The sequence below is a fragment of the Pinus tabuliformis genome, chromosome 3_2 (assembly GCF_031772625.1).
Source record: "Pinus tabuliformis cultivar Carrire ecotype Pingquan chromosome 3_2, CPIR1, whole genome shotgun sequence".
Classification (NCBI taxonomy): domain Eukaryota; kingdom Viridiplantae; phylum Streptophyta; class Pinopsida; order Pinales; family Pinaceae; genus Pinus; species Pinus tabuliformis.
Genome location: NC_142302.1, coordinates 162,312,328 through 162,338,388, shown reverse-complemented (window position 1 = coordinate 162,338,388; position 26,061 = coordinate 162,312,328). Strand labels below are relative to the sequence as shown.

Here is a 26,061-nt window from a genome sequence, read left to right as displayed (position 1 = left end):
ATGAATAACTTACTACTTAAATCATACATAAACGACCAGCAATACATTCACAATGCACATAATAGATCGAACTACTCCTTATGGACATCAACGCACTAGTGAACCTGAGAACCTTTTACTTTTCAACTAGTCCAAGTCGTCTCAGCTCAAGACTTCTTGTATTTTGAGGCCACATTAGTGATTCAACATCATAGCCGTCAAGTTCATGATAAATTTCAATACCTTTTCTTACAACCCCTTCAATAGATTTCAAAAATTGTTGTACAATCAGCACCCAGGTAGGAACATACATAACTTAAATTGTGATTGCTACTATTGCCACCTTTCTCACAAATAGCTTATCAATGCTCACAACATTCATGCTTGAAATTCCTACAAATCCATCTATTCAACATGCGCTTTTGTGCATTGCCTGCAGATTGGAGGGTAGTATTCAGTCAAATAATGTTACTCACTTCTTTGTCCAAACACTACAGTTGCTCCAAAAATCGATTCATAGAATGATCAGCTCTTAATGAAACGTCCCTCTCATCGATGGTTCATGACATATATAAATTGAACAACCATAGGACAGTGGATTAACAGATATCCTTCAGTTATTGGTGATTTGTTGACCTTTGTTGTTGTAATGTCCCCATTTTTACTTTTCTCCATAGTACAGCCAGGGTGGATTTCCAAGGCAGGGGATGGCTAGGTTAGTGGAGCAGGTTTATGTCATCAGGGGTCCCGATGGAGTTTTGAAGAGTTTTTATGGGATTTGATAGCATTCGCTTGGCATATTCCATAATCCGCACGGTTTGCCTTTCATTCCATTGCATTCCGACAACTTTCAAGAAGCAGCATTATTATTGGGCATAACTTAATTAATAATGCTCAAGGTGGCATTCCAGGGAAATTAATTGATAGAACACCTCAGTGTAATAGCTCGTTGGAACCGGAACGAGAAGATCTACAGGATGGAATTCTGAGAAGAGACTTCAATGGCCGAAGAGAGTATGGTGGGCGATTTGCCATTTTCTTTAGTGAAAAATGACTTTAATTAGTCATTTAATTAAGGAAAAATAATTAATTGGAGAAAAAGGACCAAAAGTGACTTGAGTGAAATAAAATAAAATTAAAGGCCTCTTGATAAAGTCAATGGAGGAGCTTTTAGAAAAATAATAAAATAAGATGCTTCTAGAGGCTTGGAGATCTATCCATGAGAACTATAAAAGAGGAGGAGGTCATTTGGAGACATCTTGGAGTTGATATTGTTTCTTGTATGAGAGGTTGAGAACCTGGTTCTCTACTCCATTGGTAGCCCCAGGACGAAAACCCTCGGTGATTTAGAGAGATTGGGCGAGCACCCATCTCCCCTTGGTGGATTCATTCAGAATTCACAAGAGCTCTTATTGGTTGCATTTTCATTTTGAGAGGCCAGATCCAGCGCCATAGCAGACCCATTTTGAGGCCGGATCTAGTTTGCAGTAGTTGTTTGAGCTTCTCAGCTATTTCCAACTATTTCATATTGTTATGTACTCCTGTTTTTGGTTGATATAATAAAGTTGAGATTTCCTTCTGCTCATCATCGTTATTTGCATGTTCTATGTTGTAAAATTTTACATGGCAATCTTTTGTTTTTGAATGGAATTTTTATTTGAAGTGAATGATAATTTTAAGGGAAGGGTTTGTTCCAAATTTTCTTCATTTGGGACATTACAGTGGTCCAAATTTATGAACTCCCTTTCATGTTCCATGGATTTTCCAGCTATCTACATAGTTCTCCCCTGGATGTAATTATATGTGTTTGTTTGTTCAAATCTTGTAATTTCTACAACATCAGTTCTCTTTGCAAGTTTTCCTGCGCCAAAAATCAGTGTCGCTTCCAATCGGGTAAAGAGAGATGAGCGCCGAGTACGCGTTTCAATTAGGCAAAGACCTCACACCTTTTATTGAACCTTTGGAAGGAAACTCACGCCAAAGAGTTGCTCAGTAAAATCAAAAGATATATTTCCGGTTACCAGAAGTTGTAACTCGTGGATAAATCTATCGACCAAGAATTTGATGGCCTTGACGATGAGGTTGTACATTAGTAGGTGTGGTGAGACAGACACATATTCATGTGGTGTTGTTGGCAATTTAGTTCGAGTGCCAACACTCCAAGCGATATCCCTTTAGTAGGCTAGAAGTGAGGTCACGGTTGAGCCTGGGGATGCTCTAGCCGAGAAGAAATGGCCTAGATGGCGTGGAGAGACAATGTTCAGGTGCAAATGCTGGTGAATTTCAATGTTGCTATTACTATCACTGCTAGTTCTTGGATTCCTCTCCTTTCTTCCAACAATGAAACCAAAAGATAATTTCAATTACTCTCAAACGTATGAGCATTGTTTCATTCGGCAATTCCCAATGTTGAATGGAAGACTTTGTACAGAGGCATTCAGGACGGTAAGCGGATTCCGAACTTTCATTGAGGCACTACAAGAATCAAACGTGCGAGCACCATTTCATTCGACAATTCCCAATGTTGAATGGAAGACTTTGTACAGAGGCATTTAGGACAATAAGCGGATTCCTAACTTTCATTAAGGCACTACAGGAATCTTAGGCACCGTTACAACGCTCAATAGAGACTCTAACAGAGCCAAATGTGCGTAGAGATGAAAAAAGGTAAGTATTACAGTGCATAAGAATTGATAGTCATCTGAAGCGCTGAGAGAAAGCAGTGAAACGTTAAGGAGACAGATATGGCTGCCACCAACCAAATAATTGGTGACCAAAAGGCAAAATGCCAAAAATAACACTCTGATCTAACAAGCATTCAGGGCAAAAGAATTGATATGTCGGCACTGTCAGAAAAAATGGCAATTTTGTGTAGCGAAATAGGAGTTATGATAGACAAGGAGCACTCAAATCTACAAAGGCCACAAAACAAGTGGCTCAAATAGGAGCAGCGCCAGAATTTGTCTGCTTTGATACCATGTTAAACACAACCATGGCGAAGACTGAATATGAAAGATAAGCATTAGATGCATATATTATTCACCTGATATACATTTATAGTACATTGCAGTGACTCTTGGATTCATCTTCCAAGGTCTCTTGGACTCCCTTTGACTGTTCAACTTCCTCACCATAACCCTTAGCGGATTAGGTGTCCAACAATATGGACAAAAACACTTGACATAAACCCTAGAAGCCTTCAATGGAGGCTTTGACCTAAAAATAAATGACCCAAGCATGAAACCCATGCTTTAATAAGTCAATTTCTTTAATAATAAAATTTATATTTTCTTTCTTTTGGCAAATACATTATATCATGACTCAAATACAATTATGAAGATTGGCACTAGTTACATTCTTCAACAAAGACAGAGGAGAGTTATCATCATTTGAGATGTCGGATTTGATGCGGGCAGGAACTTTACGAGGTCTCATGAGAGAGTCAACAAGAAAGCATCTTGTGGAGGAGAAGGCTTGTGGAGGGCCAAGAGGGTTTGTGGAGGGCTGAGAGGGTCAAGTTGGACTAAGAGGATCGAGAGGACCGAGTAAGATTACAGAGACATGCAAGGCCATGAGACATTAAGAGAGATTTTCTCAAGTAAGCAAGAGATTTGCATGAGTAATATTGCAGGTTTGTTGTGAGATTGCAGTACATTTCCACAGAGGAGCAAGTGGCGGATATTCTCACTAAACCTTCAGTGAAAGGGAAGTTTGTGAAGTATAGAGACAAGCTAGGGGTAGTAGAGAATCACTTCCTTGCTAGGACGGAGTGTTGAAGCTTATGGTAGCTTCGAATGCTCTTTTGCATAGGCTTGGTGTCTTAGCATGCAGGAGATGATTCATTGTCTCTTTAGGTGTTTTCTTGGTGAAGTAAGTGATTTATGTCTTCTTTCCTAAGTCTAACTTAGGAAAAGTACAATAATTAAAGTCAATTAATTATTGTGGACTATTAAGTCAATTTCTAAGGATAAATAATAAAATTATTTAAGTGACTTAGAAATGATCTCAACCATTGATCTCCTAGATCTTCTAGAAGGGAGATTAGGATTAGGGATTTGGGCTTGATGAAGAAATAACCCTAAGGGAGAGGTGAAGACAAATAATTGGAGACAGCGATTTTCTCTAGAGCGAAAGGCTCAGCTAGACTATAGTGCAGAGGAGGAAGAGTGTAGGTTGATTTGAGAGCATTTCCAAGAGACCAAATTGCTAGATATTGCAAGGCTGAATTGTTAAAACGAAAAAGAGGTCGAATTGTTGGAGAGGCCAATTTGCCAAGGCCAAATTTCCTAAGGCGCAGAGTGTTGAAGGAAATGTAACTAGGTTCGGTCTTCATAAATGTACTTTTGATATTTGTACTTATTCAAGAAAAGAAATATTACTTTTATAATATATGTCAATGATTTTCTTGCTCATTGAAATAGGTCTAGCACATGTTAAGTGCTATAGGTGAGTCAAATAATCAAAAGGAAATGTTGAAGGCCTTAAGGGCATGTTACACCATGTATGATTATGTATTAGGGTCAAGAGAATACGTCCAAGCAAAGTCGAGTCTTCTCCTAGCAAAGACACCATCAAAAGAAGCAATGGCACTATTAAAAGCACCTATCACAACAAAGGAAGACAAGTCGGCCTCAAAGCAGCAAGTCGGCCTAAAGGAGGGGCAGTCCTCTATATATAGAGCAGTGTTGAAATATGGGTGAGGATCCAGAAAACATCTTATCGGCAAGCATAAAAAATGCATAATATATTCATTTTTTCAGATTTCTAAATATATAAAGCAATAACAACATGAACTAAACACATTGGCACATAAATATAAAAAAAGCACTGATATATATGATGTCAAATAGAAATGATACATCAAACTTCAAAGGCAATACCAAATCCTATTGATCCCTAATAATTGTCCAATCAAGGACTCAAATAAAATAACATCACATATCCTGTTGATCCTTGATAATTGTCCAATCAAGGACTCAAACAAAATAACATCACATATACCCCAATCGAGGTGACGGAGTGGGTAATCAAGAGTAAAGACGATGTCAGAAGCCAGGAGGCTACCACAGTCCGCATGATTATATCGCAGGACGTGGAGGAGTACTGCATGCCAAGAGTGATGTCAGAAGGGAGAAGTGGCGTGAGGAATGTCGGGAAGAGGAAAGGTGGTAAGGACGACGGCGTAAGGAGGATGGGACGGCAGGTAGGTAAGACAGGGTATGAAAGAGGGAGTAAGGAAAGGAGGGGGATAGATTGCAAGGGAGAAGGAGACGGAGAGTGGAGGACAAGCCAAAAGCATAGCCAGCAAGCAAGAAGAGTAACCTCGGGTATGTTTACTGTCTTTTCTCTGTAATTTGCAAAGGAAAATTCAGTATGTCGGGAGGGGCAAGGAACTTGGGCCAGGATGGGAAGGAGAGACCTCGCGGAGAGGGCATGCTGTGCAGACAGAGTAGAAGTAGCGAGAGAGAATGGCCCGTAGCTCTGCTCCGAGGCTAGGAAGGCTGGAGGGCTTAGAAGATAATAAGGAGTGGAGCATCTTGCTCAGGGCTGAGGAAAGAGAGGCTAGAGAGGACCGTATCTGGGTGGCCGGGAGGTCGGAGAGCCAGGAAAAGCTCCTCAGGCAGAAATTTCGGGTAGATAGGGCGAGCTTGTGCAGCAGAGACGAGCGAGCTTGGGAGGGGAAGATGGGCAGGAAGCTTAGAATGGAAGGGGTGACCTTCAGAGAAGGTAGTGCTGCGAGGAGAGGGAGTAGCATTAGCAAGCAGGGCAGGGAGGGAGCAGAGAATCCTAGCGTGAAGCTCCCCTCGTTCACCACACCGGGGCCGCATAGGGAGCGGGTCAGCCTGAGGGAACCCAAGGGGGGAGGTTGTGAAAAAGGAGGGGAGATAGAAATTAGGGGTCCGAACGAGAGGCAGGGCAAGGGGAGTAGGGAGAAGGTAAAAACCATCCCTGTTTCACTTAATTGCCTGGGAGCAACAGAGTGCAGACAGAGGGGAGATAGTTTCGGCAAACAGAAACTCCATGAGACTACTGGAATTTGGATGGGTAATGGCTTTATCTTAACTTTGGAATGTGACCATTGTGAACAGGTAGCAGATATTGGAGACATGGCGCGGGCAGCCAAGGGAAGAGGTCGAAGAGGACAGGGAAATAATGGGCCTCGAACTCAGGATATAGGAACCTCGGAAAAAAGGATAGGAAGACGACCTCTGGATGAAACTGTAAGGGAAACAGCCAAAGCTTATAAGAAAGGAACGGACGAAGGGATACGAAAAATTCTAGAGGAGATGGAGGAAAGGATTATGGAAGAGGACTCGGAGGAAGAAATGGAGGAATGGAAGAATCACATTCCTGATCCGGGGAATACCAGAGGGAGACTCTCTCAATTTAAACAGACCTTACATTTGTACTGGCTCATGAAAAGACTGATAGGAAAAGCGATGGAACAAGTGTCCATGGGAATGGCCCTGATAATCAGAGACATGCCAGATTATAAAAAAGACCTACAAACAATCCAGTTTCAGCTCTGCAAGCAGGACATAAGATTAGACCATATACAGAGACACATTCCATGTATTATTGAAATGACACCAGTGCCTGGAGATTCAGCTGAAGATCTAGCGAATGTAGAGTCAAAACCGGAAAACCCCAAAGACTAGCTTGAGCGCAACGACCTCAAGTTTTTGTTTTTTAGCGGCTAGTTTTTCTTTTATATGCATGCTTATGGGACCTAAGATCAAAGACTGGCTTTTAAATAGTTTTGTATATATTGCTTGGGTAGAAAGACTGCAAACCTTCCATTTTTGGATGGCTTATAATATGCATAGGCGGCCAACAAACTTGGTTTCCCAATGGGCAAGTTGAGGCCACCTATTGACAGTATGTGGTTTTAGTTTATTTTCATATAAATAGAAGAGAAGGACCTACCTAAGCTTACAAAAAAAAGATAACATCACATATATAAAACTTTAAATGTATTTCATCATCATGAGTTATAAACTTATATGTAGCAAAAGTTGCAAAACAAAGAAAACTAGCAGCGATCTATCTGAGACCATTGGCCTCTCCCTAGCAGCTTTCTTTTTGTCTTGTTCAGCAATTGCTTCAAGAGCTTTTTGTATAACCTCCGCACTAGAAACCATACAAGGCATTACATTTGCATCATGTGTAGGGAGTCTAGCCAGATGGTATTTCAATCGTGTAACCCCTCCTGACATCTTGGTCCCACACAATTTGCATGATATATGTGCCTGATTTGCCCCACCAACAGCCTCCCCATACTCCCAAAATGGGTCCAAGGCTTTTGGCATATTTGACATTTGTAGTGAACTAATTCAAACCTAGGGCACAAAAAGACAAAAAATTCGCATTCAACCCCCCAACACAAAAAATAATAAGTAACAACCACCTCATTTAAAAAAAATTGCTACATTATTTGCATTTTGCAATGTGAATGAAAAATGGCAATAAGAGGGTGCATAAGAAAGTTGAAAAAAAAAATGAAGCTTGCTGACCAAATATGGAGAAGACCCTTGCATTGGCTCATGGGCATGAAAATCATAGCAAATGGAAAAAAAACAAAGAAACAAAATGTTGGTAGGCAAAGAGGCAAGCAAGCATAACCCTAAATCTATGAAAAAATCATTAACATAGTGGTTTTTAAAAACATACCTGTTAATGGAAGAAATGAAGTTTGTCTCACTATTCTTCAATCTTTGATCCACAAAAAAAACTTGGTGGTGATAATCGTTGTTTGATCCTCAAACCCTCCTTGACAACCACCACAAAATTCTTCACCTTCCTTCTCCAACACTCAAAAACAAAAATGAAGAAAAAAACGATTTTCCCTTTTTCTAGCCGCGGCATAACACCCCTGACGATATTTTATGTCGTCTTGCGATATTTTGCCGAGATATCGGCGATATCTCGGCAATATTGCGATATTTTCTCGGCGATATTTCGGCTTGCCGAAAATATCGCGAAATTTCTGATATTCGGTGATATCTCACCGATATTATCATCACTGATATAGAGGTTGTCCACTCCTCTAAAGAAAACGCATTCATAACCTCTGAAATCAATGAAGGTGAAAGGCAAGCAAAGGGTTAAAAGAAGACAAGTAAAGGGTCTCCAAGGCGGCGAAGAAAAAAGGAAGCAAAACCGAAGTGTTAAAAGGTTGTTACAGTCACACGTGCGAAGAAAAAAGCCCTACCTACAGTCAGAACAGCACCACTATAACAGCCATATAATTTCGTTGGTTGGGCTAGATCATTAGGCCTATAAGGTCTCTCTCTCAAGCGTGGAAGAAGGCTATACCAGCGAAGCTAGAAGGAGAAATCTAACATAATTCTTGTGAGGGTATTCCCTCACACGTGCGAAGAACTAGGGCTGCATTACTGCTGCTCTAAAGTCTACAATATTTGTGAAAGAGAAGAAGGCTCAGTTGGGAGGCAACAAGATCATCTCCTTAAGTTTGAAAGGCCATCACTAGCAAGCGAAGAAAAGATCAAAGGTCTGTCTAAAGTATACAATCAAAGGTCTTTACAGTTGCCGAAGGAAGAAAGACTAAGTGCTAGAAGGAGGAGGACGAAGTGCTGCAAGAAGAAATAATCTTGAAAGAGCTTGACTTGTGTTTGGAGGATACTCTTGTCAAGGGTCTAGGGTTTGGCATTGGTCAATAAGAAGCTTCAATAAGAGAAGCTTACTAAAGGGTTTTCCTCTCAAGAGAAGAGAGATTTTGGCCCTGGCAGAGTGCCAACAACTTGTGTTCTCGTTCTATGTTTTGATAGCAGTTTGATGAAGCACAAACACATGCATTAATAAGTAAACAAGAAGATTAAGCTAACAAGAAAAGTAAAAAGACATCACAAATTGTTATTTAGTCCCGACGAATCACTCTACACCTAATTGCCCTAGATTCTTCAAAACAGAGGTTGTTGAAGGGGAAGATGTAGGGCTGAGTTGTTGGTGAGAGGTGGGCCGAAATTCTATAGGTTGAATTTATTCGAAGGATAATTTCTAATGGGCCCAAATTCCTAGGGCCGAATCATCTAGTGGGGTTGAGTTACAAGTTCCAAAAAATGCATGTCCCTTGTAATTTCTTTGTGGGTCGAAACCCTGATTTTCCAAAGATTAATTAATGAAGGAGAATTGTTGTGGGTGTTTATATGTTGTAATGTGTGATTGATCTCTCTCTAATTTTATTTTTGCTGCATATAAATTTCTAGAAGTTAAAATACCAATGATTTTATTTTTCAACAATTCAAAACTTATTTGGATAATAAAATAAGTTTATGGGAATAAATAAATGTCGCAAGAAAATAAATCTGGGCTGGTATAGGAGACTTAACGCAGATTGGGCAGAATTTCTGTCATTTTCGTGATTGAGATTGGTACATTTCACTTTTGTTGAATTTTTTGTGTTAGGAACCTAGTTGTGCATTTAAATCATTAAATCAATTTTTCTACTAGGATTTTAAGTGTCGAGTGCTAGGTTAAATCAATTTTCTACTAGGAGTTTAAGTGTCAAGTGCTAGGTTTGCAGAAATCTAACATTTTAATCCTAGCCATCCATCACTTAGGAGAATAGGACCAATGTTTTAAAACTCCGACTCCGACTCCGACTCGGTACGACTCGGCCGGCTCGATTTCAATGACTCGGTCCTTGTAAAAAATACATTAAATATTTATTTTTTATAAAAACACATAATTTTAAAGATTTTCATTCATGTTTCCAAACACACAGCATTAGAATATAGATAGAAGACAACATATGATCAAAGTAGGCTCATGAATATATCCATTACATCAAAATGGCACCCAGTACATTGTCCAATACATACACAATGATGATATAGAGATCAAAACAAAAACACATAACCAAGGAGGCTATAAATGGCCTCTACAACAAAACTCTGTGACCAGTACTACTGGCTACTGCTAGAGTTGCCAACATCATCTGGCCCAGTGTTACTTGGGAGCAGGAGCGAAAGTGGGGAGCGAGAGCGAAAACGGGAGCGGGAGCGACATTTTGAGAAGCTCTTGGTTTGGGAGCGAATCCCAGAGGAGTTCGACAACCAATGTCACTAAAATCAAGGTACATAGAGGGATTGGTGCTCTCGATTAAATACGAGTTCCAGAATCCATACCCTAATACATGACAAAATTCAATGGAAACATTGCAATCCTCCAATCCTGAAACCCTGAAAAACTGATAAGTTTGCTGCATTTTGAATGAAATCTAAAATTCTACTTTCTCCATATGAAATCCAATGAAGCCGAAACCACTCTCAAACATCCTGAGTCATTTCATGGTAATGTTAAAAATTTAAGTAAAAGGATGAAAATGAAGATTAAGGAGAATGTCACTTTTACTTTAAGAATTTAACATTACCATGAAAATTTATAACTGCTTGGAGTCCAAACCAACCAAAAAACAATTTAAAAATCCATTAAAATTTTATTAAATCGCAGTTTGACATGATGCTGGGCGTTTTTTTGTGACTCGGCCGAGTCATAACGGAAACGGCCGAGTTGGCCGAGTCAGCCATGACTCGGCCGAGTCATTCAATGACTCGGCCGAGTCATGGCTGACTCGGCCAGTCGAACCGTTCCAAAGGCCGGGTCATAGAAAAAGGTATTGGCTCGGATCAACCCGGCCGTTTCGGTTTCGAAACGGCCGTTTCTTAAAACAATGAATAGGACTAGGGATCTAGCTTAAAGAGAAATTATAAAAGTAAGGCTAAGAAGAGGAGGAAGACATATTGAATCATTGAGAAAGCGATTTTCTCAAGTGGCGAGTCAAAGACTCAAGGCTAAAGAGAAGGAAAAGTTGCAGGAAGGAAATTTCAGTGAGGGTAACTTGAAGGGGTCAAGATGTTGGAAAGAGAAGGTCGAATTTACAAGGAAGCCTAGGCAAAGGGTGAGATATTCTTTAGTGTGCAAGTTGTACAGGGATATGAGAGAGGAGGCTGAATTGCAGAATGGAGAAGACCATTTTTCCAGGAGCCGAAAATTTCCAAAAGGCCGCATTTTCGGAGGGCCAAAACTTTTAGGGGAACACGATTTTTGTGTTCCATTTTGTTGTTTAAATTCCATATTTCTCTGTGGGCCATTTTCCCGGTAAGTAAGCCTTTATATATTTTGAGTAATAGAAGTGAAGAGTAAATTGAAGGGTTTGAAATTTCTGCTTTGTGATTGATTTTTCTACTTCTGCTTCTGCTGCAATTTAATTGTTAAAATACCAATGTATTTTTATTCAACAGTTCAGAAAATTAATTTACTGGGTTGAATAATTTCCAGGTATAAATATTGCTATGAATATTAAATCAAATCTGGTGTTGAAAAATTAACATTAATCTTCACTTTCAGCCACAACCGACCTTATATATCATTATTATATTTGTAGGTTTGGTTAAAGCCAACCTTGTAACATAGGCTCAAAAGCATACTGGGAAAATGCCCCTACCTTTGAGTTGGGTATTTATACACCCACTACCATTTTTATTTTCCATTCAGGTTTTCGTTAAAGCCAACTCATACACATAGACTCAAAATACTATTGGGGGAAGCATCCTACCTTTGAGTTGGGTATTTACACATCCAGTCTTGTATTTTCCATTCAAATGATTCACTAATTCTTAATAAAAGTAATTTTCCTAAGGGTATCATCAAGTGTTGCACTCTCTTTCGTGCTTGGTTTTCTTGCTCTCCCTAGCACACTTGTTCTTGCATTGTTTTAACTTTTCTCTCGCTAGTGTTGTTCTTCTCTTGTGTGACATGTCTTCAAGTATTGCAACACACTAGTGCTGGTTTATGTTTTTCTTTATTGCATAATTTGTGCTTGTGTTGGTTTTGTTCAATTTTCTTGCTATCTCTCGTGAAACTCAAGATTTGATTGGTTGAAAAACATTTTGGTTATAATGGTATTGAGCTTGGCACCAGTGCAGTAGTGGATGTTGTCTAGGTCCACATTGACCATTGTAGCATGAGGCAAGCAATATTTTTGGTATTTATAAATGAAACCAGATAGTGTGCAGATATCCCCAAGAGGCTATAAAGTAGAAAGCAAGATGATGCCTCCTTAGAGTATTATAATCCTTAAGTAGACATTCAATCTAACAGAGCATTTCTAAACATGATATTGATAACAGACAAAAATTCTGATGTAGGAAATCCAGTGGTGTTCTCAAATAGTTGGCTCATAGAGTCTGAAAGAGGTCTTGACACAAAGGGAGGCTTACTATGGTGATTCTCTGAGGAAGCACAAAGGGACGAAGGGCAGTGTTCTACCTTCAATGTGAGGGAGGAGACAATCAAATTGAACACTAACAATGAGTTTTTGAGAAGCATTTGATGTTTCTAAGACATGGCACGTTGCTAGGTTCCCATCATACCAGCAAGCATCATGGCTGGTTACCCTGCTTCCTTAGTGGATGGAAGTGGACCCATGTGCAGATTTCACAGCATCAAATTTTGTCATCTTGAATTGTGTTTCTCATATGTAAAAGGTTTGAATTGTAAAAATTTTGAGCCTTGCATCAAAGCAGAGGGGTGTAATACTTTGAGAATGTTATTTTCATGTTAAGGGAATTTTTAGAATATGACACAAATAGATGTGTGTAATTTATGTCAGAGGTTAGGTAGTTAAACCACCATAACTGTCTAAGATCACTATATAATGATTTAATGTGAGATAATGAACTTCGAAGGTGTTATTCATATATGGGTAGCCTACCTCGGGGGAACAATGATAATATAGCTGAAGCATTTATATATTAAGTATTATTATTCTCTCCAATATGATTGTGTCAGCTAGTATGCACCTTCACAAAATTTTACAGTTTGTAGCATTTTATTATAAAACATAGGCACTGGGAAATCCTCCATCCTGTTCATATTACATGCTTTTATTTTCAACGGTGTTTTAGAGGGCTTGGACAAGGCTGCAGGGGAGTGCCCCGCCTCGAATCCACTCCTGAAGCGCGCTCTGAGCGGGAGCGACCCCGGGAACGCACTCCCTAAAAAAATTTGGGCTCTCTGCCAATTCAGGAGCAATAGAGGGAGCTATTGAAGATTTGGAAACAAGAATTTTTGAGTGGAGCAGCATAATATTCAAGCCTATGGCCCTAGTATTGATATGCAATTCATAGTAATGTTTAATTTTTAAAGTAAAAGGATGAAAATAAAAGATTATCTTTCATTTTCATCATTTTACTTAAATTTTTAACATTACCATGAAATGACTCAGGTGGTTCCGACCTCATTGGATTTCATATGGAGAAAGTAGAATTTTAGATCTCAGTCAAAAATTAAAATCCAACAGACTTATCAGTTTTTCAAGATTCCAAGATTGGAGGGATTGCAATGTTTCCATTGGATTTTGTCATGTAATAGGGTATGGAACTCGTATTTAATCAAGAGCACCAAGCCCTCTATGTACCTTGATGTCAGTGATATCGGTTGTCGAACTCCTCTATAATTATTAATGACCCTACTAAAAATGTATCCATCACTCAAACAAAATCTTGTCTTGACATGCTACATTTTTTCTATCTTATGTTAATGCTTAGAGGGTGATATTAATGACAAAGAGCCCTAGAGAGGCAATGATGTTGACGATATGTAAGTATTTGTTGTAGCATGATTTTTTTGGATGCTAGAGGCCATCTAGAGCCTATTTGTTGATGTTTTTTCAGTAAAGAGATTAGATAGGCAATGCTGTTGACGATATGTAAGAATTTGTTGTCGCATGATTTTTTTGGATGCTAGAGGCCATCTAGAGCCTATTTGTTGATGTTTTTTCGGTTCAGAGATGGATTGCACTCGATGCTATTTTGGTTATGTGCACCCTTACATGCTATATAAATGTGAACTTGTAATTTGTGGACTTGTGGTTGATGAAGATTATAACTACTATATGAATGATGTTATATGGTTTAATCCATGTTTTTATGTTTTTTTATCAGTAATTTATCATTCTGCATGCTTTTGTTGACATATATGCATCAAAATATATAAAAGTATATATTATATAAAAATCACTCCAGACTCAGAAGCTTTTGAAAATGTAGCTCCCCACTCCCGCTTCCACTCCCAAGTAGCCTAGGGCTTGGAAGCTGCTTGAAAGTGTCTACCATGATAGAGTATCAGTTTTTGGTTCTGGTTCTCAACCAAATGTGTGGATGACCTCATATCCACTAAAAAGCCAATGAATGATCCAGTTCCAAAGACAAACAGTTCGTTACATCCAGAGTGGTGGTCATTCCATTCTCAAGGGGACACAATATTTTCAGCCTTTTAACATACATATTATATATGTAAAAGTTTTGTACGCTTCAGTACCATTGACCTACTTTTGCAGTAACTAGTTGGACATTTATCTTATCTTATGAACCATTAAAACAAACTCGGTTTAACTCATTAGTAGAAACATTAAGATATGTTAGGGCACAAGGGTGACACTATGACACAAGAAAACACAAACCTGCACATTTGAAGTAACTAGTTGGACATTTATCTTATCTTATGAACCATTAAAACAAACTTGGTTTAACTCATTAGTAGAAACATTAAGATATGTTAGGGCGCAAGGGTGACACTATGACACAAGAAAACACAAACCTGCGCATTTGGAGTATCTCTTCAGAAGAGAGGTTTTGAGCTGTGTTGTTATCAACCAATGCTCTATTGTCTTTATTATCGGCTTTCTCATGATCATTCTGATCTTCATTATCCTGTAGACTTGTCTCTACATGAGACAAAATCATAAAGACAAGAAAAGATATAAATTAGTCCAGGAAACTAAAATATGTAGTGAATATATTAAGTACTTGCAACTATAGGAAGATCCCATATTGCTGCACTATCTTGCCCACTAATGAAACGAATGGAAAATCTACTGCCCAGTGCCCACTAATGAAATGAAAGGAAATTCTACTGCCCACAAATGAAGTGAATGGATATTTTACTTGGTATGGACTTTCAAGAAAATATTCAGAATACAAAGCTATATCAGAAAGCACAAAAATTATGAAAGTTATATGATCAACAAAACCCTCTCACTATACCGCAATATAAAAGATGATTCGAGCCCAGACTCTAACTGCTGCCTTTAATTTCAAATTTTCGACCTGGCAGAAGCATGATAGGCCAGTTCATTATTACTATCTCCAGTTAAAACTATTCCATGAATGCTGTAAGGCCTTGAGGTTAATATCTTTACTTTTCCCTTTGATTCCTATATTTTCCTTATTTTTCCCAACACCAGTTCAGTTTTCACAGATGCTTCAGGAATCAATATAGATTTTATCATGTGTATTTTACTAGTATTATTGACTATTGTTTTCTATCTGCAGAGTCCAGTTATTAGCTCGACTTGCAAATCCAATGTAGGTAGTAATAACAGACATTTAATTATTCTCAAGCATCAGTTAGGCCTTTTGAACTCAAACTGCACCTTCAACCTTTAATGAGTAATCAAATCCCCTCACTAGGATTTATTTGTTAATTTATGGGAGCCCATTTTGATGATTAGACTATCTGCAATTTGTTAAAAGATCAACTAGCACAACTAATAATGATGCTCGAAGGATGTCAATAAATAAATCAAATGTCCTTGAATATCAGGAAATGTATCTTTGCTACCTTTGTTAGCCTCCTCCAAGCACATGTTTACAAGGAAGGTTTAAAGGTCAACATAACAAAGATCAACAACATTGTGTATTTAGAACATCTAAGAAATAAGTCACAAGTTAAAACTTTACTATGCTATACAATGTAATGTCCCTTTCCAAATCATAATAGCAGAAGGGATCGACCAAGTAGCCTACCCATATTCCTGTAGGCCATAGTCAGGAAAAAAGGGATCGGTTGGGTTATTGTTTAATGTTACCATACTTAAAAGGCAGCATTTTAATAATTAAATAAAAAGTGGTAAGTCACTTGATAAAAATAATGTGACCCATGGTATTTCCAGCAACCCATGGTACTTTGAAAGGAGGAAATAATTATAAGAAAAGAAAGGAGGTTCATGGAGGGGGTGTGGATGATTTGAGAATTGAATTTGGAGTTCTAGTTTGTAATATTCCTACTAGGATATTTAACAGTGATAATCAAGCAAAACACACATGCAACACAAAATTTCAGACAAGCAATTAGACACCCATAAAATTGCCAAAAACTATGCCAAGCTAAGCCATTTTATTACCAAAGAGAGGAGTACAATATGTGTATGCTATGAGTGCACCTAGGCTTGCTAAAGCAAGCTAGACAAACCCCAAGTGAGAAAATGTGTTGCCCAGTGCTGGAAAGTACTTCCTCTTCAACCTTTATGCTGGCCCTGGAAATTTGTTGCTGCTGGTTGGAAAGGGACTGCTGTTAGACCCCTCTAGAGTGCTCAGAAAATTCTATAAAATTAACCGTGGGCTCCCTTCATCAAACCCACAAAGATCCAGAAAGGGTTGGGCCTCATTCCAACCTTCCAAAATTACCCCCAATTAGAGCGAGCTCCTCCTTCAGCTGGGTAATTTGCAACACCTGAAGATCTGCTACCAAAGCCCTCCAAAAATGCTGGGAAATCTCTCCAACAATTCTCCTTATGACCCCTAGCAAAACTCAGCCCCAAATGCCCGATCAAGACTCTCACCACAAATGCCCTCCTCAAGTGACTGTGCAAGCCTAGAGAAGCTCCTTTTGCGCATGCCTACGAAGGAATAACTCGGCCTGGAAGATAGTCACTCAATCAGCCCAACAAACCACTACAAAAACGCTGCCAAATGCCAAGGTAATGTGCCCCCTAAGGCCCGGAAACAACTATGCCCGGAACTATCACTCCATGAGATTGCGTGGTCCCTTTTCTGCGCCCAGTCTGCTCCAAGTGTAGCTCGAATTTCCCTGTAATGTCCCCTAGAACAGCTCCTCAAGTGTGGCAATGGCTCCTCTAGGGTGGTACTCAAAGTCCACCGAAGAAGGAGGTGAGATCTCCCCTTGGAAATCTCGTGTGCTAAAGAGCACCTTGTAGACTTGGCTCAACAGCTCAAGTGTACAAGAGAGTGTGTTTGTCAAATGATCAAAAAGCCCCCAAATGATGCCTTCTTCTCCCTCCACGTGGGCCCCATACATCAACCCCTTCTTCTCCCTCTCTCTCCACAAGTGCGTTTTTCTCCAAGGGGTGTGTAATCCTCTTGGGGTGGCCCCCACCTTCCACTAGGAATTCGATTTGCCTCCTTTTCCCTATGTTGGAGCCTCCCTAACACAAAAATGCCAAGTTGGGTCCACCTAACCCACTTTTCCTAAGTCTAAGATGGCAAAACTTCAAAATTGCCAAAAATGGTAATATTGTTACCAAAATTGCTAAGTAGGAATATCACGGTCCTCCCACCCAAATGTTACTTGTTCCCCTTCCCAAGTGGCATCCTCCTCTGGGAAGTCCTTCCACTTCACCAGAAACTGTCGAACCATCCTGTTCCTGAGCCTCCTCTCTCTCACCTCCAAAATAGCTTTCGGTACCAACACCAAATGACTCATCACCCAAAGGGGCTAAATTAGTAGTCGTTGTCACCTGTTGTCCCAGAGCCTTTTTCAGGCATGAGACATGAAATACATTGTGCACCTTGCTCCAAGGTGGGAGCTCCAACCCATAGGCCACCTCTCCACCCTGCCTGGTCACCCTATAAGGCCCATAGAAACGTGGTTTGAGCTTCTCTATTCCCTTTTGCTTTAGAGTAGACTGTCTGTATGGTTGGAGCCTCAGATTCAAAATGTCTCTCAACCCTGTGCCGATCTGCATAGATTTTCTACTGATTTTGGGTTGTCTGTAAGTTATCCTTGAGAGCCCTGAGGATGTCCTAGCTCTCCTGCATCCAATTTTTGGACCCTGGGGCCCTGTTGACTCCAAACACCAAGTCAACAAATGTTAGAGCATCATAACCATATAATGCATAGAATGGAGACATACCTATTGACATGTGGTACATGGTGTTGTAGCAGTACTCTCCCAGGTGAAGCCACTTCACCCATGCGCGTTGTTTCCCGGTCAAGTAGTTGCGCAAGTACCCCTCCAACCACTTGTTCACAATCTTCATATGGCCATTGGTTTGTAGGTGATAACTGGTATTGGGTGTGAGCTTAGTCCCCACTGACCGAAATAGCTCTTGCCAGAGCCCCCCATAAATTGGTTGTCCCTGTCACTCATTATGGCCTTGGGGAGACCATGCCGCCGAAACACCTCCCTGAAAAACAACTCGACCGCCTGTGAAGTTGATGACCAGGAGGGTACGATGAAGAAATGGGCGTACTTGGTCAACTTTTCAACCACTACATATATGCAGTCCTTGCCCTATGCTCTTGGCAGCCCTATAATAAAATCCATGGATATACTCTCCCATTTCCTCTCAGGAATGGGAAGAGGTTGCAGTAATCCTGCAGGGTGTGTCTGCTCTCCCTTGTTCCTCTGACAAGTATCACACTCCTGTACGTGCCTCAGAACATCCCCCTTGAGGCCCCTCCACGTGAAACGCTCCCGGATAGCTCGGTATGTCTTGAGGAACCCCTGATGTCCTGCTAGTGGAGAGTCATGCGCAGCCTGCATAATCCTCTCCCTCAACTGCGAACCAGGTACCAAATAGATCTGGTTCTTGTAGTAAATCACCTCATCCATCACACGGAACTGGTCATCCTCTACCCCGCCATCAAGGATCTCGCATGCATGACGATCCTTGGAGTACTCAACTAATAATTGCGCCTTCCAATCCGGGGTGATGCTCATAAGCGAGAGAGTGGTGGGCCTCCTAGACAGTGCATCTGCCACAACGTTCTGTTGCCCCTTGACATACTCTATGTCAAAGTCATAGGCCTGAATCTTGCTCACCCACTTCTGTTGCCTCTCTTGCAACTGCTTCTGCTCCAAAAAGAATCTAAGACTGTTGTGGTCAGTCTTTTTACATTGAACCTATTTCCGACCAAACACTGTCTGAACTTGGCCAATGCGTGCATGATGGCCAACATCTCCTTGTCATAAATAGAGTACAACCTCTCATGGGGCTGCAACTTTCGGCTCTTGAAAGCAATAGCATGTCTACCCTACATCAAAGCTACCCCAATGACCTCCCCTGAAGCATCACACTCCAGTACAAACAGTTGTGAAAAATATGGCAGCGCTAACACCGAACAGTTGCTCATCCCCTGTTTGAGGCGCTCCTGCGCTACATTCGTCCACTCAAATGCACCCTTCTTGGTCAGATCGGTGAGGGGTGATGCTAGCTGTGAAAAACCCTTCACAAGCTTCCTGTAATAGGTGCATATGCCCAAAAATCCTCGTAGCTCAGTCACACTCCTGGGTGTAGAGCCTACGCCAATCCAGTATGGCCCTAATCTTCTCTTGGTTGATGATCTGGCCAAGATATAGCATCTCTGTCAGTCCAAACTCACATTTGGACACCTTGGCATATAATTGTTGCTCCTCAAGAATACGAAGCACATCCTCCAAATGCCTCAAGTGCTCCTCCCAAGTCCTGCTATAGATCAAGATGTCATTGAAGAACACCAGCACGAACCTACGCAGTTTCTTGCAAAACATGTGGTTCATGCAAAACTAGAAAGTAGTTGGGGCATTGGTTAGCCCAAAGGGCATCACCAAAAACTTGAAATGCCCATAATGGCATCAGAAAGTTGTCTTTCGAGATGTCCTACTCCTGAACTTTGATCTAGTGGTAGCCCGAGCGCAAATCAATCTTAGAGAAGTATTTAGCTCCTCTAAGCTCGTCCATCAGCTCATCTATGCGTGGAATCGGGTACCAATTCTTTAGCGTCTTCTTATTCAAGGCCCGGTAGTCGATACACATGCAGAGTGTCCCATCCTTCTTCTTCACCAGCACAACTGAAGAAGCGAAAGGGACTCAAACTGGGCCTAATGTGCCCCAAGGCCAACAGCTCGTGTATGGCATGCTCAATCTCATCCCAGTAAGCCTTGGGATGTCGGTATGGAGTGATGATCACGGCATGCACACCCTCCTCTAACTCAATCGTGTGCTCAAATCCCCTGTCAGGTGGCCGACCTAGAGGAATGTCTCCAAAAACTGTTGGGTACCTGTCCAATATCTCCTGAATGTCCGGGTGTACTGGTCGTGGCTGAGTCCCTGCCTCTGTAATCCTGAGCTCCACTGCCCACTCTATGTCCCCATGTCGTAAATCAGCCTCCATCCAATGTGCTGACACCATCTGTGGTGGGTATGAATGCATCCCTCTCAGCAACACCAGCTTCCCATCTAGCCCCATGAACTCCATCTCCAGATTCTTCCAATCTGTACAACCTCATCCCAAGGAGTAGAGCCATTGGACACCCATGACTATGTTGGTGTCCAGAACATCGACCACAAAGAAGTGATCGGCCATAGAGTAATCTCCCATAGTCACTGTCAGACTAGGGACATATCGGGTGCATTGCATAGTCTTGTCTCCCGGCACTAGGACTAAAAACCCCTCAAAGCTCTCAGTCTGTATACCTCTCCGCTCCACCATCTGTGCATCAATAAAGTTGTGGGTTGCCCCACTGTCTACCAAGACTGCTACACACTGTCCTTGCATCATGCCACTGATCCTCAGCGTGAGATACTTGGGGACTCCCCTCAATGAAGCGATGACCCCTCCAGTGGGTTTGAAGAGGTCTCCATCAGGTGGGGGTGGTGCTCCTCCTCCTCCACTACCTCCAATGGTCTACAACTCACCACCTCCTACATCATCCTCTTGCTCTACACCATCCTCAGCTCACTATCAGAAAACACCTCTATATAATGGGCCTTGCCCTTGGTACACCTATGCCCAGGTGCCCATGGCTCCTAACAAGTGAAGCAAAGCTTCCTCCTACAGAGGTCTCTCTGGTCTCATCATCCAACTGTCCACGCCCATGAACATCTCTCTGTGGTGGGCTTCTAGTGTCTCGGCCCCTTTGTGGGAAAGGAGCTTGTGGTGGAACTAGTGCCCTAGTCTTGGGAATTGTGTCCTGCAAATCCCTTATGCGATTCACTGCCTCCTGTAGAGTGGTGGGCCTGCTTGCCCTCACTAGCCCACACAAGGGCTCAACCAAACCCTCCACAAAGGTGTAGACCCTCCTAGCATCTGACAAGTCCAGCACCATCACCGACACCCTCAAGGACTCTAAAATGTAATGCTCGGGGCTGCCTGTCTACTTGAATTGGGTCAGCTCTCTGAAATGTGCCTTTGCATCCCTCCTGTCAAAATGTTCCACAACCCTCCGTGTGAAGTCCACATATGAAGTCACGTTGGCATGCCCTAGGTGGTCAACACATGGAACCACCAATCATGTGCCTCCCCTTCGAAGTGCAAGGTTTCCATTTTAATGGCTTCCATGTTTATCATCTAGCTAAGCTGAAAATACGTATCTAACTTCTCCATCCATGCCCTAGTCATGCACTTGGATGACCCATCGAATGCAGGGAGAGACATCCTCCCAATGGTACGCTGCAACTTTGAATTCTACATGCCTGAACCTCTTGTGCCCTTGCCCCTAATATTCTACTTGTGCTGGGAGAAATCCCAGAAGGTCAGTGCAGCTTGAAATTCATCCCCTATCGACTGCCACTCCCGAAAACACTCTCCCATGGGCATCTCGTCCTGCCCAACCTGCTCACCAGCTCCTGAAGGTAAAAATGTGGGCAATGTAGTCCTGGTTGGCCCACTAAAAGCGTGTGGGTGAGTCAAAGGGGAATGATGGTCGTACTGGTGGAAAGCCCTTGAGGTCTCCCCGAACACAAAATCCCGGTGGACGCTCTTGTCTCGGTTTTGCTGCTTAATCTCTTCCAGCATTTCTTTTTGGCCCTTTGCCAGGTCACTCAAAGCCTTCAAGAGGCTATTGAATGCTACCTCCTCTTTGCTCATAAGTTCCACCATGTTTGCTTCATCGACCTCTTGTTCTAGGGACTCAGTATCAGGTGTGATCTCCAACTCCCTCTCCAGACTTTTGTATCTATGCCTCCTGTAAGTACTGTTCTACTTCTCTTTGTGATCATAGAAGATTTCCCCACAGCTGAGCCAAGATCGACATTCTAATACCACTGTAATATTCCTACTAGGAAAATTACCAATGATGATCAAGCAAAACACAAATGCAACACAAAATTTCACACAAGCAATTAGAAACCCATAAAATTGCCAAGAACTGCGCCAAGCTAAGCCATTTTATTATCAAAGAGAGGAGAACAACATGTGTATGGTATGTATGCACCTAGGTTTGTTAAAGCAAGCTAGACAAACCCCAGGCGAGAAAATGTGTTGCCCGGATGCTGGAAAGTACTTCCTCTTTAGCCTCTGCACTAGCCCTGGAAATCTATTGTTGTTGGTTGGAAAGGGAGTGTTGTTTGACCCCTCTAGAGTGCTCAAAAAATTCTGTAAAATTAACTGTGGGCTCTCCTCGTCAAACCAACAAAGACTCAAAAAGGGTTGGGCCTCATTCCAACCTTCTGAAATTACCCCCAATTAGAGCAAGCTCCTCCTTCAGTTAGGTAATTCGCACCACCTGAAAAGTTGTTGCCAAATCCCTCCAAAAATGTTGGGAAATCTCTCCAACAATTCTCCTTATGACCCCTAGCAAAACTCAACCCCAAATGCCTAGTCAAGCCTCTCACCACAAATTCCCTCAAGTGACTGTGCAGCGCTGCAGGCCTAGAGAAGCTCCTTCTGCACATGCCCAGGAAGGAATAGCTTGGCCTGGAAGATGGTCACTCGATCAACCCACCAAACCACTGCAAAAATGTTGCCAAATGCCAAGGTAATGTGCCCCCTAAGGCCCGAAACTATCACTCCACAAGATTGCACGGCCCCTTTTCTACGCCCAATTTGCTCCAAATGTAGCTCGAATTTCCCTGTAATGTCTCTCGGAATAGCTCCTCAAGTGTGGTAATGGCTCCCCTAGGGTGGCACTCGAAGTCCACCGAAGGAGGTGAGATCTCCCCTTGGAAATCTTGTGTGTTGAACAACACTTTGTAGACTTGGCTCAACAACTCAAGTGTACAAGAGAGTGTGTTTGTCAAATGATCAAAAAGCCCCCAAATGATGCCTTCTCCTCCTATTTATCATTGAGATCTCCCTCTCTCCATGTGGGCCCCATACATTGACCCCTTCTTCTCTCTCTCTCCACAAGTGCGTTTTTCTCCAAGGGGTGCGTATTCCTCTTGGGGTGTGTTAAATTTGGACAACTAGGTCCAAACTCCATGTTCTGATGCTCAGATTAAGAGGCTAATATTTTTGTTGGATTCCTCTTTCTGAGAGGAGTAAAATCCATATAAAAATAATCTTAATCCGATGAGCAGAACTTATATTTTGAATTTATTATTCTTAATAAATTATATTTGCAAGGTCAGCCAGTTTTGTAATGTAGGCTCACATGCCCAACAGATGTGTCACACACCCTCATTGATGGATATATATACAGGAAAAGTTGGAGAGAATTGGGATACAACAAAAACTCACATCTTCCTCTCTCATCCTAAAAGTACGAGCTACCAGGAGGACGAATTTCAGCCACACGTGGGAAGGACGAAGAGGATTTTTCTGCTGCTAGGGTTTCGCAGAAGTTTGACCAGCGTTGACTTTGGTCAACGCTTGGTCCAAACAAGCTGAAAACTTGTGGGAGGTTCGATTTTTGAAGGCCGTACTACCTGGCACAAAAATCGAGGTCAAAGGGTTGACCGTTTTGCTGCTGCGTTGACTTTTAGCTTGCTGCCCCTGTGTTGACTTTTCAGGACGGCGTTGACTTTTGTAGAACTGACTTGGGTTGACTCATCTACTGGTTGGAGGGTTGTTGTGACACATGCTGGGCTGGCTGACCAAAGGAGACTTTGCTGGTTGAAGCATCCTGTTGACCGCCGAAACGAACACATACATTTTTCTTGTTTCTGATTTGTCTTCTGTAAGATCTGCTTATATGTTCTATCTGCATTTTGCTTATCTACTTGTATGATTGCTGTGAGAAAAGTGAAATTGCTCTTAGCATAGAACATCTACAAAACTTTACATGGAATCAGAGCTGAGGTGAAGACAAACTCTATCTATAGCAATCATCATCGAAGGAAATGGATTCCTCTAAGCTTGAATTCAAGGAGAATGACAAGCTAACTGGAAGTGATGACTTCCATGCCTGGAAGATGTTATTAGATCTCAAATTAGAAGATCATGATCTCCTAGATCATGTGACAGGGAAGATTCAAGAACCTCCATCAAATGCCTCTGCTGCTGTTAAACACAAGTATAAGAAGGGAGAAATCAGAGCAAAGCTGTTGATCAGGGAATCCATAAATAAGAGTCTGGTTGCCTACATATCTGAACTAGGCACATCCAAGGAGATGTATGACAAACTGATACTTCTGTTCCGAGTAAACAATGTGAACCAAGTGCTATTCCTCAAGAACAAGTTGAAGAATATGAAGAAGGGCCGAGACGAGTCTATTCAAACTTTCTTTATGAAGTTGACCGAAACCAGGAACAATCTGCTAGCTATTGGGGAGACAATAGCTGATCGTGAGATGGTTCTCACCGCACTTGGAGGACTTCCATATGAATGGCAAGTATTCACAACTACCATTCTCAACAATAATACCATCCCTAACTTTGATGAGCTTCTGTCTAGATGTATGCAAGAAGAAACAAGGATGAAGGAATTTGATAATGAAAGAAATGCTGCCTATGTTGCTCATTCCCGAAAGAAGAACTCTGGTGGTTCCAAGGACAAAGGAAGGACTAAGACTCAAAAGAAGAAAGGTAAATGTTTCACCTGCCATAGGACTGGACACTATGCTAGAGAATGCCCCTTCCAGAAGAATTCTCCCGATAGTGACGACAACAACAACAACCGAAGGAATGGGAATCGAAGAAATGACAAATCCAAAGAAAAGAGGAAGGCTCACTTTGAAGGAAACAATCCACCTTCTAAAAGGACCAGAAATACCAGGTATGAGGAGTCTAATGTTGTTGATAAAAGAAATGAGTATATTCTAATATCTTCTCTCTCAGCTGCATCTCCGCCCGACACTATGGATGTCTGGCTAATCGATAGTGTTGCCTCAAGACACATCACCGGATTCAAGGAAGCACTTTCTGACATGGTTGAAAAGGATACTAATCTAGAAATTATCCTTGGGGATAATGCCACTTATCCTGTGAAAGGGACCGGGACTGTGACCCTCCACTTGTCTCAAGGACAAGTCCTCCATCTACAAGATGTACTCTATGTACCCAAATTGAAGAAGAACCTTGTGTCTGTATCTGCCATGGAAGACAAAGGATTCAATGTAACTTTCTCTGATGGAAAGGTACTCATGTGGAAGAAGAGCTTCAAGGAAGCTATCTCAATTGGTTTTAGGGTTGGTACACTCTACCAGGTTGGAGGGAGTCCGTTGGGAGCTATGACTTGTGATACTATCCGTCAAACCGAACTATGGCACCGAAGATTTGGACACCTTCATTACAAGGCTCTTCCCGAAGCAAGGAAGGTGGTGACAAGGATGCCTGATTTTGGAAATAATCATAAAGGTGTATGTAAGGGCTGTGCTGAAGGAAAACATACAAGGGGACCTTTCCCCTCAAGTGTCACAAAGACATCTGAGATATTGCAACTGGTCCATTCTGATCTTTCCGGTATGTTGCCTGTAACATCCCTGGGGGATGTTCTTACTATATGACATTTACTGATGACTTCTCTCGCAAAACCTGGATATACTTCTTGAAGAAGAAGGATGAGGCTTTCATGTGGTTCCGTACCTTCAAAGCCTTGGTGGAAAATATGACCGGAAAGAAGATCAAGATTTTGAGGACTGACAATGGCACTGAATATGAGTCAAATGAGTTCAAAGACTTTTACAGAGAAGCTGGCATTAAGAGGGAGACTACCACTGCATATACTCCTGAGCAGAATGGTGTTGCTGAACGCAAGAATAGGACTATTGTGGAAGCTGCCCGTGCCATGCTATGTGACCAGGGTCTTCCAAAGTTTCTGTGGGGAGAAGCTGCAAATACTGCTGTGTACATTCAAAACCGATGCCCTCATTCCGCTTTGGACTCCAAAACTCCCGA

At 41.6% G+C, this 26,061-nt stretch overlaps 1 protein-coding gene across 1 annotated transcript in view; it reads right to left on the bottom strand.

The window, feature by feature from the left end:
- The window catches only part of LOC149180304 (eukaryotic initiation factor 3 gamma subunit family protein), a 430,646-nt gene that overhangs the window by 386,990 nt on the left and 17,595 nt on the right, over positions 1-26,061 (bottom strand). Inside the window, exon 3 of the mRNA XM_089416013.1 lies at positions 14,602-14,728. Coding sequence (XP_089272139.1) covers positions 14,602-14,728 — 127 coding nt within the window. The remainder of the gene's footprint in view (positions 1-14,601; positions 14,729-26,061) is intronic.